The 12,120-nt window shown below is 64.8% G+C and overlaps 1 protein-coding gene across 4 annotated transcripts in view; it reads left to right on the forward strand.

Moving 5' to 3' along the window:
- The window catches only part of NFIC (nuclear factor I C), a 63,515-nt gene that overhangs the window by 7,012 nt on the left and 44,383 nt on the right, over positions 1 to 12,120 (forward strand). For all 4 annotated transcript variants that reach the window (XM_042977732.1, XM_042977731.1, XM_042977733.1 and 1 more), the window contains exon 2: positions 8,182 to 8,713. In XM_042977732.1, the coding sequence (XP_042833666.1) occupies positions 8,182 to 8,713 (532 nt within the window). The remainder of the gene's footprint in view (positions 1 to 8,181; positions 8,714 to 12,120) is intronic.

Here is a 12,120-nt window from a genome sequence, read left to right on the forward strand (position 1 = left end):
GTAAAGTGCAGGACTGGGGGGGGGGGGGGGAGTCCACCGGGAGCCTGGGTGCCCCGAGGAGCACCTTATGGGGAGCACGTGGATGCCTAGCTTGGGCCCCAGGGACCGCCAGTGTCTGGGGTGGGGGCCTATTCAGGATCCTGGGGTCTCCCTCATTCGTGGTAGAATCTTTCTTGCCCCGCTGGGAAGTTCCTGGCTCCGTCAGCCAGCGGGAGGGCGGGCGCCGAGAGGGTCTTGGGCTTGTCCTACCCATGATCCCCTGAGTGACCTTGGGCAAGTCCCTGCCCCTATCCGGGCCTCAGTTTCCCTTTCCGAACAACTTCGGGAGGGGGGGGTCCCCGGAAGCTGCCCCTGCTGCCCCACCTCTGCCTCCCCACTGTCCTGAGGCTCTGCACCACCGCCCCCCACCCCCCGCGCCCCCCGGGGAACAACTAAGGTTGCAGTCAGGGTTGCGTGTGACCTTGGGCCTCCCCGTCTCTGGGCTGGTGGGGTGGCCTGGGTGGCTGCGGGTGCCCTCTGCCCTTCTCACGCTCCCCAGCTCCCGGGAGCCACACGGGGGGGGGGGGGGGTGCCGAGCCAGGGAGGCTACTCCAGGGGAGGAGGTTGGAAGGCCGCCTTTTGTCACCGAGCCCTGGAACTGCCCCATCAGGACTCCTCGGGAGACAGGCCTCCGTCCACGCTGCTGCGGTGGGAACCCGAGCGGGAACATGTGTGCTCAGGGGCCTGGCTTGGTGGCCGTTCCCGGGGGGGTGGAGACAACAGTGAGGGATATCTGAGGCTGCCCCGTGCAAGCGACGGTGGGGGGGGACACAGAGAGAGCCCCCCCACCGTGGAGGGAGGGGGAGGGGCCCAAATGCAGGGGGCACCCCTCCCCTGCTGCTCTCCTGCGTCCCCCCCCACCGAGGAGGGGTGCCCCACAGCCAGGTGTGATCCTCAGGGGTCCCTGCAGACCCAGCCTGGTCTGGGGGCTCCCGGAAGGACCCTGGCCGCCCCACTCAGCCTGCGCCCCTCGCCAGCACCCCGTTTCTGTCTGACCATCTTCACTTCCCTCCGCCTGTCTCTCTGTCCCCCCGCCTCTGTCTCTGTGTCTCTCCCTGTCTCTGCCTCCAAGCCTGTGTCTCTCTCTCTCTGTTCCCCCATGTGTCCTTCCCCACGTCTTACGTCTCTTTCCCTCTCTGTCTCTGTGTGTCTCTCCCCGTGTCTCCCCGTCTCTGGGCCTCCATGTCCCCCCTTTTCCCGACTAATTTTACAACCTGAGCCCATCCGAAAATAGCTCCCTTTTAGCTGATTCGACCCGGATCCTTGTCGGAGCCGGAGCGGTGGGGGGGGCGGGGGGGCGGGGGGGGGGGCGGCCGCCCGGTGCCAGCGCCCCTGCGCCCCCGGCCCTGCCCACCGAGGTGGGGGGGGGGGGTGGCCACGGCGGCCCTGGAGGATTCTGGGAGCCCCGTCCCTGTTTCAATGGTGACTCAAGCACTTTTTCACTTTTACTCTCGAGAGTAACTGTGGAGCAGCCGTTACTTCCATAAATCCTGCCGGCGGGAAGGCCGGCCTCCCGCTCGCCCTGCTCTGGGCCTCCCTCCCTGCCTCCCTCCGCCCCAAGCGCCCGCCACGTTAGTTATTCCGGGTTTGGGGCCAAATCCCTCTTGGCTGCAGGGCCCAGGATTCCCCGGGGCCGCGGGGCTGGGCCCAGGCCACGGCCACGGCCAAGGCCACGGCCAAGCCCGGCCGCCAGGGACCCTCCCTCATTCATTGATTCCTCCCTTCATTTCTGCCCCTCCGTCCCTCTCAGCCCCTTACGGCCGTTTCTCCAGCGGGGAGACTGAGGCTGGGAGGGTGGCCGGGACTTGTGATCTGTGTACTGGATATTTGAAGTGCCTCCTAGGGGCGGGGTGGGGATCGGGAATCAGTGACGTCTAGGCCTGGTGGGGGCTCGGGGGGGGGGGGTCGGGGTCCCCCAGCACCTCAAGGCTGGCAGAGGAGCCCAGACCAGAGAGGGCCAGGGCCTGCCCGGGGTGGCACAGCACAGCATGGCTGGCAAGAGTGGGCCTGGGGCCGCTTCCTGCTTGGGTGCTTAGCCGGGCCTGGGCAGGTGGACGCTCCCTGTGGGTGCCCCCCCCCCGCCCCCGCCACCCGCCGCCCCTGGTCTGATGGCCCCTGCTTCGCTCCTGCAGAAAGCACAACCTCGCTCCAGGCTGCTCTCTGTCTCCGAGCCTGCGTCCCTCCCTCCCTTCTCTGCGGCGGTGGTGAGGTGCCTCAGCGCGTCAGGGCCAGGCGCCTTGTAAATCACGAAGCCCGGATTCTGGCCGAGTCAGCGTTCTCTCCCTCTCTCCCTCTCTCTCTCTCTCTCTCCCTCCTCCCTCCCTCCTTCTCTCTCTCCCTCGGTCTCTGTTTCTCTTTCCCTCTCTGTGTCTCCCTCTGGCTCTCTGTCTCTGTCTGTCTGTCTCTCTCAGCCTGAACCGTCTGACCTGTCTCACACCAAACGCACACAAAACACTCACCAGGTCCTGGGTCCTCCCGCCCCCCGTCGCACGAATGCACGCGTTCACACCGACCCATACACGCGTGTGCCGCCTCGCCTAGGTGCGCCCCCTTGGTGCACGTGCAGGGGCCCCCGCGGGACTGAACCACACGCAGCCACGCGCACAGACGCACAGACGCGCGGGCTGACACCGCACCGACGGAGACACGGCCCCGCCTCGCCGCGGACGTGCCCTCACGGGGTTCCCCGAGCGGGACACCTAGGGCCCCTCGGATCCGCCTCCACATCTCGCTCAGGAGGCTCAGCACTGAGCCCTGGGCCTTCCGGCTGGGTGCCTCTGGGCAGGGGACCTCGCTCTTCGTGCCCCGTCCTCACGGTGAAGTTCAGGGCGAGCTTCAGCTGCTCATTGCGGCCTGAGGATTCAGGGAGGCGGGTCCCCTGTGAGGTGCCCGGCGCACAGTAGGTGCTTATGTTTGCTGCATAAACGAACGGCCCCACGGGTCCACCAGCTGAGACAAGGCGTGCAGGCCTGCCTTCCTCGGATGCCTCACCCTTAGCACAGCGCCTGGTATGCAGTGGGTGCCAAATAAATGTGGCTGTGATTATGGCGGTCGCTAGACTAGTAATTGGATCAAACATCTGGGAGGCCTTTCCAGCATACCCTCCCCTCGTTCTGTCCCTGCTTGCTGGGCAGGGAGCCAGGCCCTGGGCTGGGTGATGGGGACAGCGGTGACCCCCGAGGGTTTTTCTCGTGGTCTTTCCTCCCCACCGGGCCTTGTCCAGGGTCCTCCCGAGTCTGGCCAAACCCAGCGGGGTAGCAGCATCCTTCGGCGCCTGGGGTGTGTGAACGGGGGGGTAATTAAGGGTGAGGTTGTTCCCACGGGGATCCGGGCGCTGGGGGCACAGCGGTGAACGACAGGGACCAAATCTGTGTCCTGGAGGGCCTGCCGCTCTGGCCGAGGACGAGGTGGCGTGTGACTTGGGACGGAGCAGGGGAAGGGAGTCACACGGGATTCAGAGCAGGCACGCAGGGTGCTCCGGGGAGTCCCAGCCATGGGGCCAGACCACGTGCTTGAAGGGCCCAGCAGCGAGGCCGAGGGGGTCAGGAGGTCCCCAGTCACAGGGACGCGGGTCCGAGCCCCAGCTTGGCGCCTCCCTGGCTGCGTGGCTGTGGGTGGGTGGCCTCGGTGCTCAGCGCCTCGGTCTCTCCATCCGGAAAATGGGTGCAAGGATCGTCCCTGTCGGTAGCTCAGGAAGCGATCAGCCCCTGAAATGACTCCCTATCCGTCTCTCCCGCACCCCGGCCATCCTGCTGGAACATGAAGGCACAGAGAGGGAAGTCGGGAGATCCAGGGTTCAGACTCCCTGGTCACTTTGGCAGGAAGTTTCCATTCCCACTCCTCAGGGTACATACCCAAATTCTTCCCAGTGGCCCACTAGACCCTGCACACCCAGCCCCCGTCGCCTCCCTTCACTCTGTTTCAGTGACACCAACCTCTTCGCCGTTCTTGCAAAACAGGCACAATGCTGCCTCAGGGCCTCTGCACATGCTGTTTTCACTATGTGGAGAGCTCCTGCCCTGGATTGTCATTTTTTTAGGTCTTTGTTCAAGCGTCCTCTCCTCTGAAAGACCCTCCCTGACCACCGTCAGCAAAAAAAAAACCCAAAGAAACAAAAAAAAACCCCGCAACCCAAGGGATCCCCTGGCCCTCCTCAAACTCCTTGAAATTTTTTCAGGCCACTCTGTTCAAACTGATGTTTTATTACATATTTGTCGGCTTGTTTTAACATCCATCCCTAGCCCAGATCAGGAGCCAGGTGAGGACAGAGCCCAGGTCACTGCTGGGTCCACAGCACCGTGCACGGAGCTGGCACACAGTAGGCACTCAATAAATGTTTGTTGAACAACCAAATGAATCTCTCCCTCGTTATATGAGCGTTGTACCTAAGCTGTGACGCTCTGAGCTTGAGGGGAGGAAGGACCTGAGGTTAGAAACGCTCACTCTGGTGCCAGATGGGCCTGGGTTTGAATACGAGCTCTGCTGTTTGCCGCTCAACCTGGGTTTAACCCGGAGGGACAGACATTGGAACCGGGGCTTTGAAGGATGCGTAAGAGTTTGGGATAAGAATTCAGGAGGTGGCAAGACCGATTCGCCGTAACGTTGCGTGAGTCACCGGGTAGATGAGGGAGAGAGAATCCTTCCTGGAAAAGCTGTGGTTTGTGAATAGGAGATTCATGGTCGAACCCATCCGGCAAGGGCTGGGACCCAGGTGTCCAGCTCCCAGATGCTGCTCCCCTTTTTGGCCAGGAAATCCCAGTGAGCCAAGTGGAGTTTCTGGGAAAGTCTTGGCCTCGCTCCCTTCCCCCCCCCCGCCCGCCTCCAGCATTGCCTCTCTGGTTACCAGGAGTCACAAACCCCAACAGCTGCAGCACCCCATTCTGCCCATTGTCCAGAACGAGAAACCGAGGCCCGGAGCGGAGCAGTGATTTGTTCCTGGGTCACGCAGAAGGTGGCCGCTGTAACCCGACCTCATTCCCTTACAGACAGTCTGCTTGGTGGTCCTGGGACCCAGGTTTGGGGGAGGGGGGAGGAAGGCAATAGAGCTGGACTTGGAGAACCCCAGCTTGTGTGGTCCAGGCTAGGTCTGGGGGAAACTCCGAGGAGAGCAGGACAGGCTGCCTGAAGGAGAAGGGGCACTGGAGACAAGGCTTTGAGGGATGTGTAGGAGTTCTGGAGGACTCTTGGCCTCTAGCTCGCCTTGACCGTCTCCTTTGCCTGGTCAGCCGGCGAGGGCATCGGGAGGTGCCTGGGAAAGATGCGTTGGTTGTGGCAGGTCTTGTGGGACAGAGACAGTGACGGGCCTGCCTCTCACCTGGCCTGACCTCCCAGGGAGGACAAGGGACGCTGGGGCAGCAGGTCCATGACCCAGTTACAGACTGTTTGCCTTCCTTCCTCCAGGCCCAGCTGGGGTCACTGGTGACGTGGGCTCCCACCCCTGCCCACCTCCCTGGCACCTCTCCTGAGAGTGGACCCAGAGGGGGGCGGGGCTCCAAGAAGGGGCGGAGCCCAGAGAAAGGGCCGGTCTCAGAGAAAGGGGAGGGGTTCAGAGAGAAAAGGGTTCTGGCGACCTGTCTGTCTGTCCCTGCTGGCTGACAGTCCGGCTGCCCCTTCCCGGCTACCTCTTATCACTGCCCCAGTAAGCGCGAGAATTTGGGTGGCGGCCATGGACCAAGGTCAACACCATTGCCTTGGCCTCCTGCCACCCTGGCGTCCCCTCCACTGGGGGCAGCGACCTATGCCTCTACCGATCCCCACCCGCCCCCCCCCATCCCCGGCTTCTCTGGCCAGGGAGCCTGGGCTCTGGTCCCAGCTCTGCTGACCGGCTGTGTGACCCTGGGTGAATCACTCCCCGTCTCTGGGGCCAGCATGTCAGGTGGCATTCAGGCACAGAAAAGCCAGGCTGAGGTTGGACAGACTCCGGCCTAGGATGGGCCCCCTCCATTCTCCCTCTGCCTCAGCAGGTCAGCCGGGGTGGGGGCAGGGGTGGGGGTGCGGGCAGCGGAAGAGAGCCCTGAGGTCCAGCCCCTGCCACAGCTGTTACGGTGACTCACGCTTTGGGGGACATCGGAGTGGGGAGCTGGGGTTGGCACAAGCCGAGCCCCGGCCCGCCCCACCCTGGCGAGGGCGGGAGGCTATTTTCAGAGCCTGGGTAATAGGTGAAATCTGAGGTCGTTTCCCTTCCCACCCCCCCCCCGGCACCCCATGGCCAGAGGTGCCCAGAGCAGGGAGGGTGCACCGGGTGGGGGTTACTGTGGGGTCCAGGCCTGGAGGTGGGACCGAGCCCAGCCACATCCATCCAGAAAGCAAACGGGTGGCACAGAGCAGCTGTCTCCGCGAGACCCAGGCTGTTCTGAGAAAGGCCCGATTGCCTCCCGGGGGGGTCGGGGACCTCGCTGGGGTCCTCGCGCAGGCCCTGAGACGCTGTGGGCCCTGGGTCAGGTCTCCCGCCCTCCCTGAGCCCTGGTTCCCGTCACACAATGGGTAGCGGAGCCTTGGGCCTTTCCCTGCGCCCTGGAAGACCGTAAGCCACCAGAAGAGTTGTAACAATGTCAGTAATAATAATAGAATAGCGTGGCCTCGGGAGCTGGGCAGATAATGGGACTCACATGCCAGGAAGAGGTCTCGCTCCCCCTCTGGGAGCCTGGCGGCCCAGGCGAGAGTGGAGACACACGGCCCGAGGTTTTCTTCCCTTTGTCTTCCTTTCTCCTGGAGGCTGAGAAACCAGGTCTGGGAGGTTCTGCAGACTCAGTTTCCCTTGATGAAGCGCGGAGAGAGGCAGCACCCCTACCCCCAGGGGAGGGGACTGGGCCTCCCACGGCCCCCGGTTGCGCTCCAGGGGACCCAGCGAGGGCCGCTGCTGTTGTCATGGGGAAGTCAGATGGGTGTAGGTTCCACGCCCCTCGTGACTAGGTCCCCTCTTAGGGCCTCAGTCTTCTCGTCTGTAAAGCGGGTGTTGGGGCCTCCCGGCAACACCAGTTAGGCATGACTGGGGGGGGGGGTGGGTGTTGAAGTCACGGGTCTGGCCAGGACTTAGAGCCTCCCCAGGCCTCAGCTTTTCCGTCTGTGGAATGGGTCTTACCGGCCTCCAGGGGCTCCTCTCTCCAGCTCTGGACCTCCTTGGACGGGCTCCCCTCCTCTATTGTGTTCTGATCTCATGCCTTCTTGGGCCTCCGCTTTCCCTCCCCCTCCAGGGGGTCTATACAGGAGCCCCTGCCCCTTCCCTCGGCCCCTGACGTCTAGGTTGCCCTAGTCTTGGCCCATAGACCTCGGCCCGTCTTGTCTGTACCGCTGGTCTATAGGAACGACCCCTAGCCCTCATTTTTAAATCTGCACCAAGGGCCAGTGGAGGCTGCCCTCAGACCTGCCCGCCCCGGTGTCAGCTTTCTTTGCTGATGGTAGATCTGAAAAGCCAGCACCAGATGGCATTCTCAGAGCCTGGCCTGGCCTGCAATCATTGAGTGCTCACTGTATGCTTGGTGTATGCTTGGCCCCGTTCTAGACACGGGAGCGCACGCTCTGGTTCCGGGGTTTGCAGACTACGGGTCCCGGGGCCCAATGCCCGCCACTTCTCTTCCTAAACACAGTGTCATCAGAACGTGGTCACGCCCGTCATTTACGTGTCGCATCCACGGCTGATCTGGCACTAGGTGCAGAGTCGAGCAGGTGCGACAGAATGGAACACTCGCCACCTTGTCCTTTAAAGCGCTTCCAGACTGGGGTTTGCCGACCCCCTTTCTGGTGGGCAGAGAAGAGCTCCATAACATCCTTATTCTCCTGACCTCAGTGTTCCCCATCTGTGCAATGGGCTAGCCCCCCGTCCGCCTCTGGGGGCCCTCCAGGGTTCAAGACAGCCCTCCATGAACTCCTGCCTTGCCCCGCGCCTCCCGCATAGTCCAAGCCTCAGTTTCCCCATTCGGGTTCACGCCAGTCCCCCGTGCACTTCCGCCGGGTCCTCTCTCCGCCCCGCCCCCCCCCCCCCCCCCAGCCTTCACTTTCCCCCAGGAGGTTACCAGGTCCGCGGTGGCTCCCTGCCCACACGCGCCTGGGTCTTCCTGGGGCGCCTAGACCTCAGTCCCCTGGGCTGGGCGGTGGGCCCCCGGTCCCCGGCGCCTCCTGACCTCTGGCCTCTCGTGCCTGCAGGATGAGTTCCACCCGTTCATCGAGGCGCTGCTGCCTCACGTCCGCGCCTTCGCCTACACCTGGTTCAACCTGCAGGCGCGGAAGCGTAAGTATTTCAAGAAGCACGAGAAGCGGATGTCGAAGGACGAGGAGCGCGCGGTGAAGGACGAGCTGCTGGGCGAGAAGGCCGAGGTGAAGCAGAAGTGGGCGTCCCGGCTGCTGGCCAAGCTGCGCAAAGACATCCGGCCCGAGTGCCGCGAGGACTTCGTGCTGGCCATCACCGGCAAGAAGGCGCCGGGCTGCGTGCTCTCCAACCCCGACCAGAAGGGCAAGATGCGCCGCATCGACTGCCTGCGCCAGGCCGACAAGGTGTGGCGGCTGGACCTGGTCATGGTCATCCTCTTCAAGGGCATCCCGCTGGAGAGCACCGACGGCGAGCGCCTGGTCAAGGCGGCGCAGTGCGGCCACCCGGTGCTCTGCGTGCAGCCGCATCACATCGGCGTGGCGGTCAAGGAGCTCGACCTCTACCTGGCCTACTTCGTGCGCGAGCGAGGTGAGGCGGGCGGGCGCGAGCGGCGTGCGTGCGTGTGCGCGCGCCCGCGCGCCCGGGGTCTCCAGGGGGCGGTGTGTGCGCGCGCGCGCGCGCGTGGCCGAAGCGGGGAGGCGGCTCAGGTGCGCCCCCCAGACGGGAGGCAGAGGCGACGGGAGGGTCCGAGGGGGTAGGTGGGCCCACGCTAGGGCAGCGGGCAGGCGCCGGTGTTGTGAAGGGACAAGATGGGGTTCAAGGAGGGTCTGAGGGAGGAGGCAGTGTGTCCTGGGGGGTTTCGAGGTGAGAGGCGAGCTCTTGAGATGGCGGGAGACGAGATCCTGTCCCGGAAGGCCCGAGGGGCAGCAGAAGGCCTTGCTGGGAATAGGGGTGAGGACCGGAGGGTGACCGGTGGCAGAGAAACAACCTTATCCCTCTGGGGAAAGCGGAGACAGGGCTCTGGTCGCCCGCTGTGGATCCTGGTTGGTCCACCCTCGGACCTTCCGCAGAGGCCTGACAGGTCCCGCCTTTGTGCCGCGTGGGAGACTGGGTGCTGTGCGACTTGGGCTGGGTGGCCACCCTCTCTGGTCCTCTGGTCTCCTGTGTCCCCAGCTCCGGCCCTTGTAGCCGGGCGTCTGCTGGCTCTGGGGCCGGATGCCCCTCCTGGAGACAGCAGGGTTTGTGAGAGCGAGGAGACCCCCGGCAGCTTCCTGGACAAAGTGGCTGAGCTGAGCTGAGCTCTGCGGGATGGCTGGACAGAGCCGAGTGTGGGGGCGTCCCAGAGGGTCAGCGCCCTGCCTGGGCAGAGATGCGGAGGCCAGATGTGCGGGCCGGCCTCTGGATGCCCGCAGGGCTGGTGGCCGAGGGCAGGGCCTGGCTGGCAGGGCCGTGGGCTCTGTCGCCCTGCTGCTTCCTGGCTGTGGGTCCAACCTGGGCCTCAGTTTCCCCTGTCTGTCACATGTAGGTTCTGAGTCCTCAGCTCGGTTAGGCCACGGGGGACTCGCCAGGTCACGCATGTAGCTTGTGAACACTGGCCTGCCACGTGGCAGGTGTCAGCTGGGAATGTGTTCGTGGGGATGGAGTCCAGCGTGCCCGTAGGACCCAGCGGTCACATGTCACATGCCCCCCCCCCATGCCTCTGCCCCCCGCCCCCCGGGGCTGAGCCTGGTGCTCACGTGGGCACGCACCTGGGGGCCGCCTGAGTGGGTCCGGTGGGTACGCTCAGGTTGCACGCCCAGCCACGGCAGACCCCCCCGGGGAGCACGCTCCGTGGCACGACCAGAAACAGAAGGAAGGCCGGGGGTGGCCCGGCGTGGGGGTCTGGTGGGGGCAGACCGGGCGCCCGGCCGCCCAGGTTCCACGCAGAGCCCTGCCCTTTTCAGGCCGTGACCTTGCACACGTCGCCGTTCTGTGTGTTTCCTCTGCACGCGGCGGGGAAGGGGGGGGACAACCACGCCGACCCCTGGCCATGGTGGAAGGATGAGGTGACGTTGTGGGGCTCCCGGTCTCCGGGGGGTGTGTGGGGGCGGGAGAGGCGGGCAGTCTCCCAGTCTCGACCTGGGTTCCCCGACCTTGACCCCCTCCGCCCCCCTGCCCCGCCCCCACGGACGAGCATGAAACCCACTGAGGCCGGTGGCGAAGCCGCCTTCGGGGTCGTGGAGGCAGAGGGGCGGACGAGGCGCCTGTGTGTCCCGGGGGCCGGGGGCAGGGGTGGCCTTGGGGGCTGCTGAGCTCATTACCACGCGGGTCCAGGCCTCTCCCACCACACACCACCCACATCCATCCTGCAGCCTGGCCCTGCCCCCACCTCCTCCGCGCTGAGCTGATAACATTTCGAAGCGAGTTTTCTGCCGGAGTCAGCACAATCTCCAGCCGGCCCCCTCCCCCGCTCGGCTCGGCAGGCAGGCAGGCCGGGCCTCCAGGCTTCCCCAGACACCCTCGTGTCCGGCGGCCATGGCTTTGCCGGCCAGCCCCGTCTGCCTCTTCGCTCGAGGGCTGGGGAAGGTCAAGGCCCCCGTCATCCCCGCGGGAACCCCAGCTCGCCCTGGTCCCGGCCGACCCGGCCTCAGCTCAGCGGCTTGCGGGCTGGGTGATCCGAGACAAGTCGCTTAACCTCTCTGTGCCTTCTTTCCTCGTCTTTAAAAGGGGAAGCTCGAAAATAGTTGACCGGTAGGAACGCTGGGCCCCAATGGTAAGTGCCCAGAGACGACCCCCCCGCGGGGCGGGAAGAGGTGCCAGGCCCCGGGGGCCACTCCTGTGACCCCCGCCACCATCCTCATCGCGGTTCTGATTGGCCAACTCTGCCCCTTCGCCCCTGATGCTCCCTCTGCCCGAAGGTCTTTCGCATACGGAAAACTCCTGCGTATGCTTCAAAACCCCAGCTCCGAACTCCACTCTCTCTCTCTGCCGGGCAGTGTTTCTGAGCGCTTAGCGATTCTCTCAGCAGCCCTCCAAGGCAGGGATCACTGTGGTTCTCGCGTCGAGGATGAGGAAACAGAGGCCCCCAAAAAGCGACCTGCCTGCCCAAGGTCACGTGGTCGAGAAAGGGCAGAGGTGGGGTTTGGATGCAGGCAGCTTCTTTGAAGACAACCCGGCCCTTCCCCCTGGGTGGTGGGGGAGATAGAGGAAAACTGCAGTGCGCAACTTGGGCATCCGGTCGGCGTGTTGGCACCCCCGGGCTGGGCCTGTGTTCTGGGCTCCCACCTCCAGGCCCCCCGTGCTCCTCCCGGGCCCCAGCGAAATCTCTGTTCTTGGTCCCGCAGGTTGTCGGTCTGACGGCGGAGGCAGATGGCCGCCGGCCGCCCTCCTCCTTCCACTTTGGGGTCTCAGGGCTGGAAAGTGTTGTGGCCTGGGCCGCAGCACAGCAGCCCCTTCAACCGGGCCCGCGGGGAGCGTGCATGCAGGGGGGGATGGGGCACCTCGGAACAGACAGAAAGACCGAGAGACACACGCAGAGACAGTTGGAGGTCCAGACAGACAGACGGGCACAGAGGCCTGGCACTCAGTCCCCCTATCCTGGGACAGGCGCAGCACCCCCCCCCCAGCTTCCACATCTCTCCTGGGGGGTCAGGTGGACTCACAGGGGTGCTCCCACCTTTATTATGGGGGACGAAGGGATGGGGATAACCTCTGAGAAGGCCCTTTCACCACTGGGGCTCTCAGGCGGGTCAGAGCCCGGGGCACCTCCTGGGGTGAAATCTGGCTGCCCCGTTGTCCATCTGGGGCCAGGGGCTGGACTCAGTGTGTGCCCTGGGGGCAGCTGGGGGACCTTGATGAGCTGGCGATGTGAGCTTCACCTGAGGACCCGGGGGACTGCCCGCTGAATGGGTACACTGGGCGGGGGGGGGGGGGGGGGGGGGGGGACCCGGAAGTTGGCGATTCACGGTTCAGTGAATAAAAACAAAGCAGGGCAGGGTGTGGAGACGGGTGGGGAG

This window comes from Panthera tigris, chromosome A2, assembly GCF_018350195.1.
Source record: "Panthera tigris isolate Pti1 chromosome A2, P.tigris_Pti1_mat1.1, whole genome shotgun sequence".
Classification (NCBI taxonomy): Eukaryota; Metazoa; Chordata; class Mammalia; order Carnivora; family Felidae; genus Panthera; species Panthera tigris.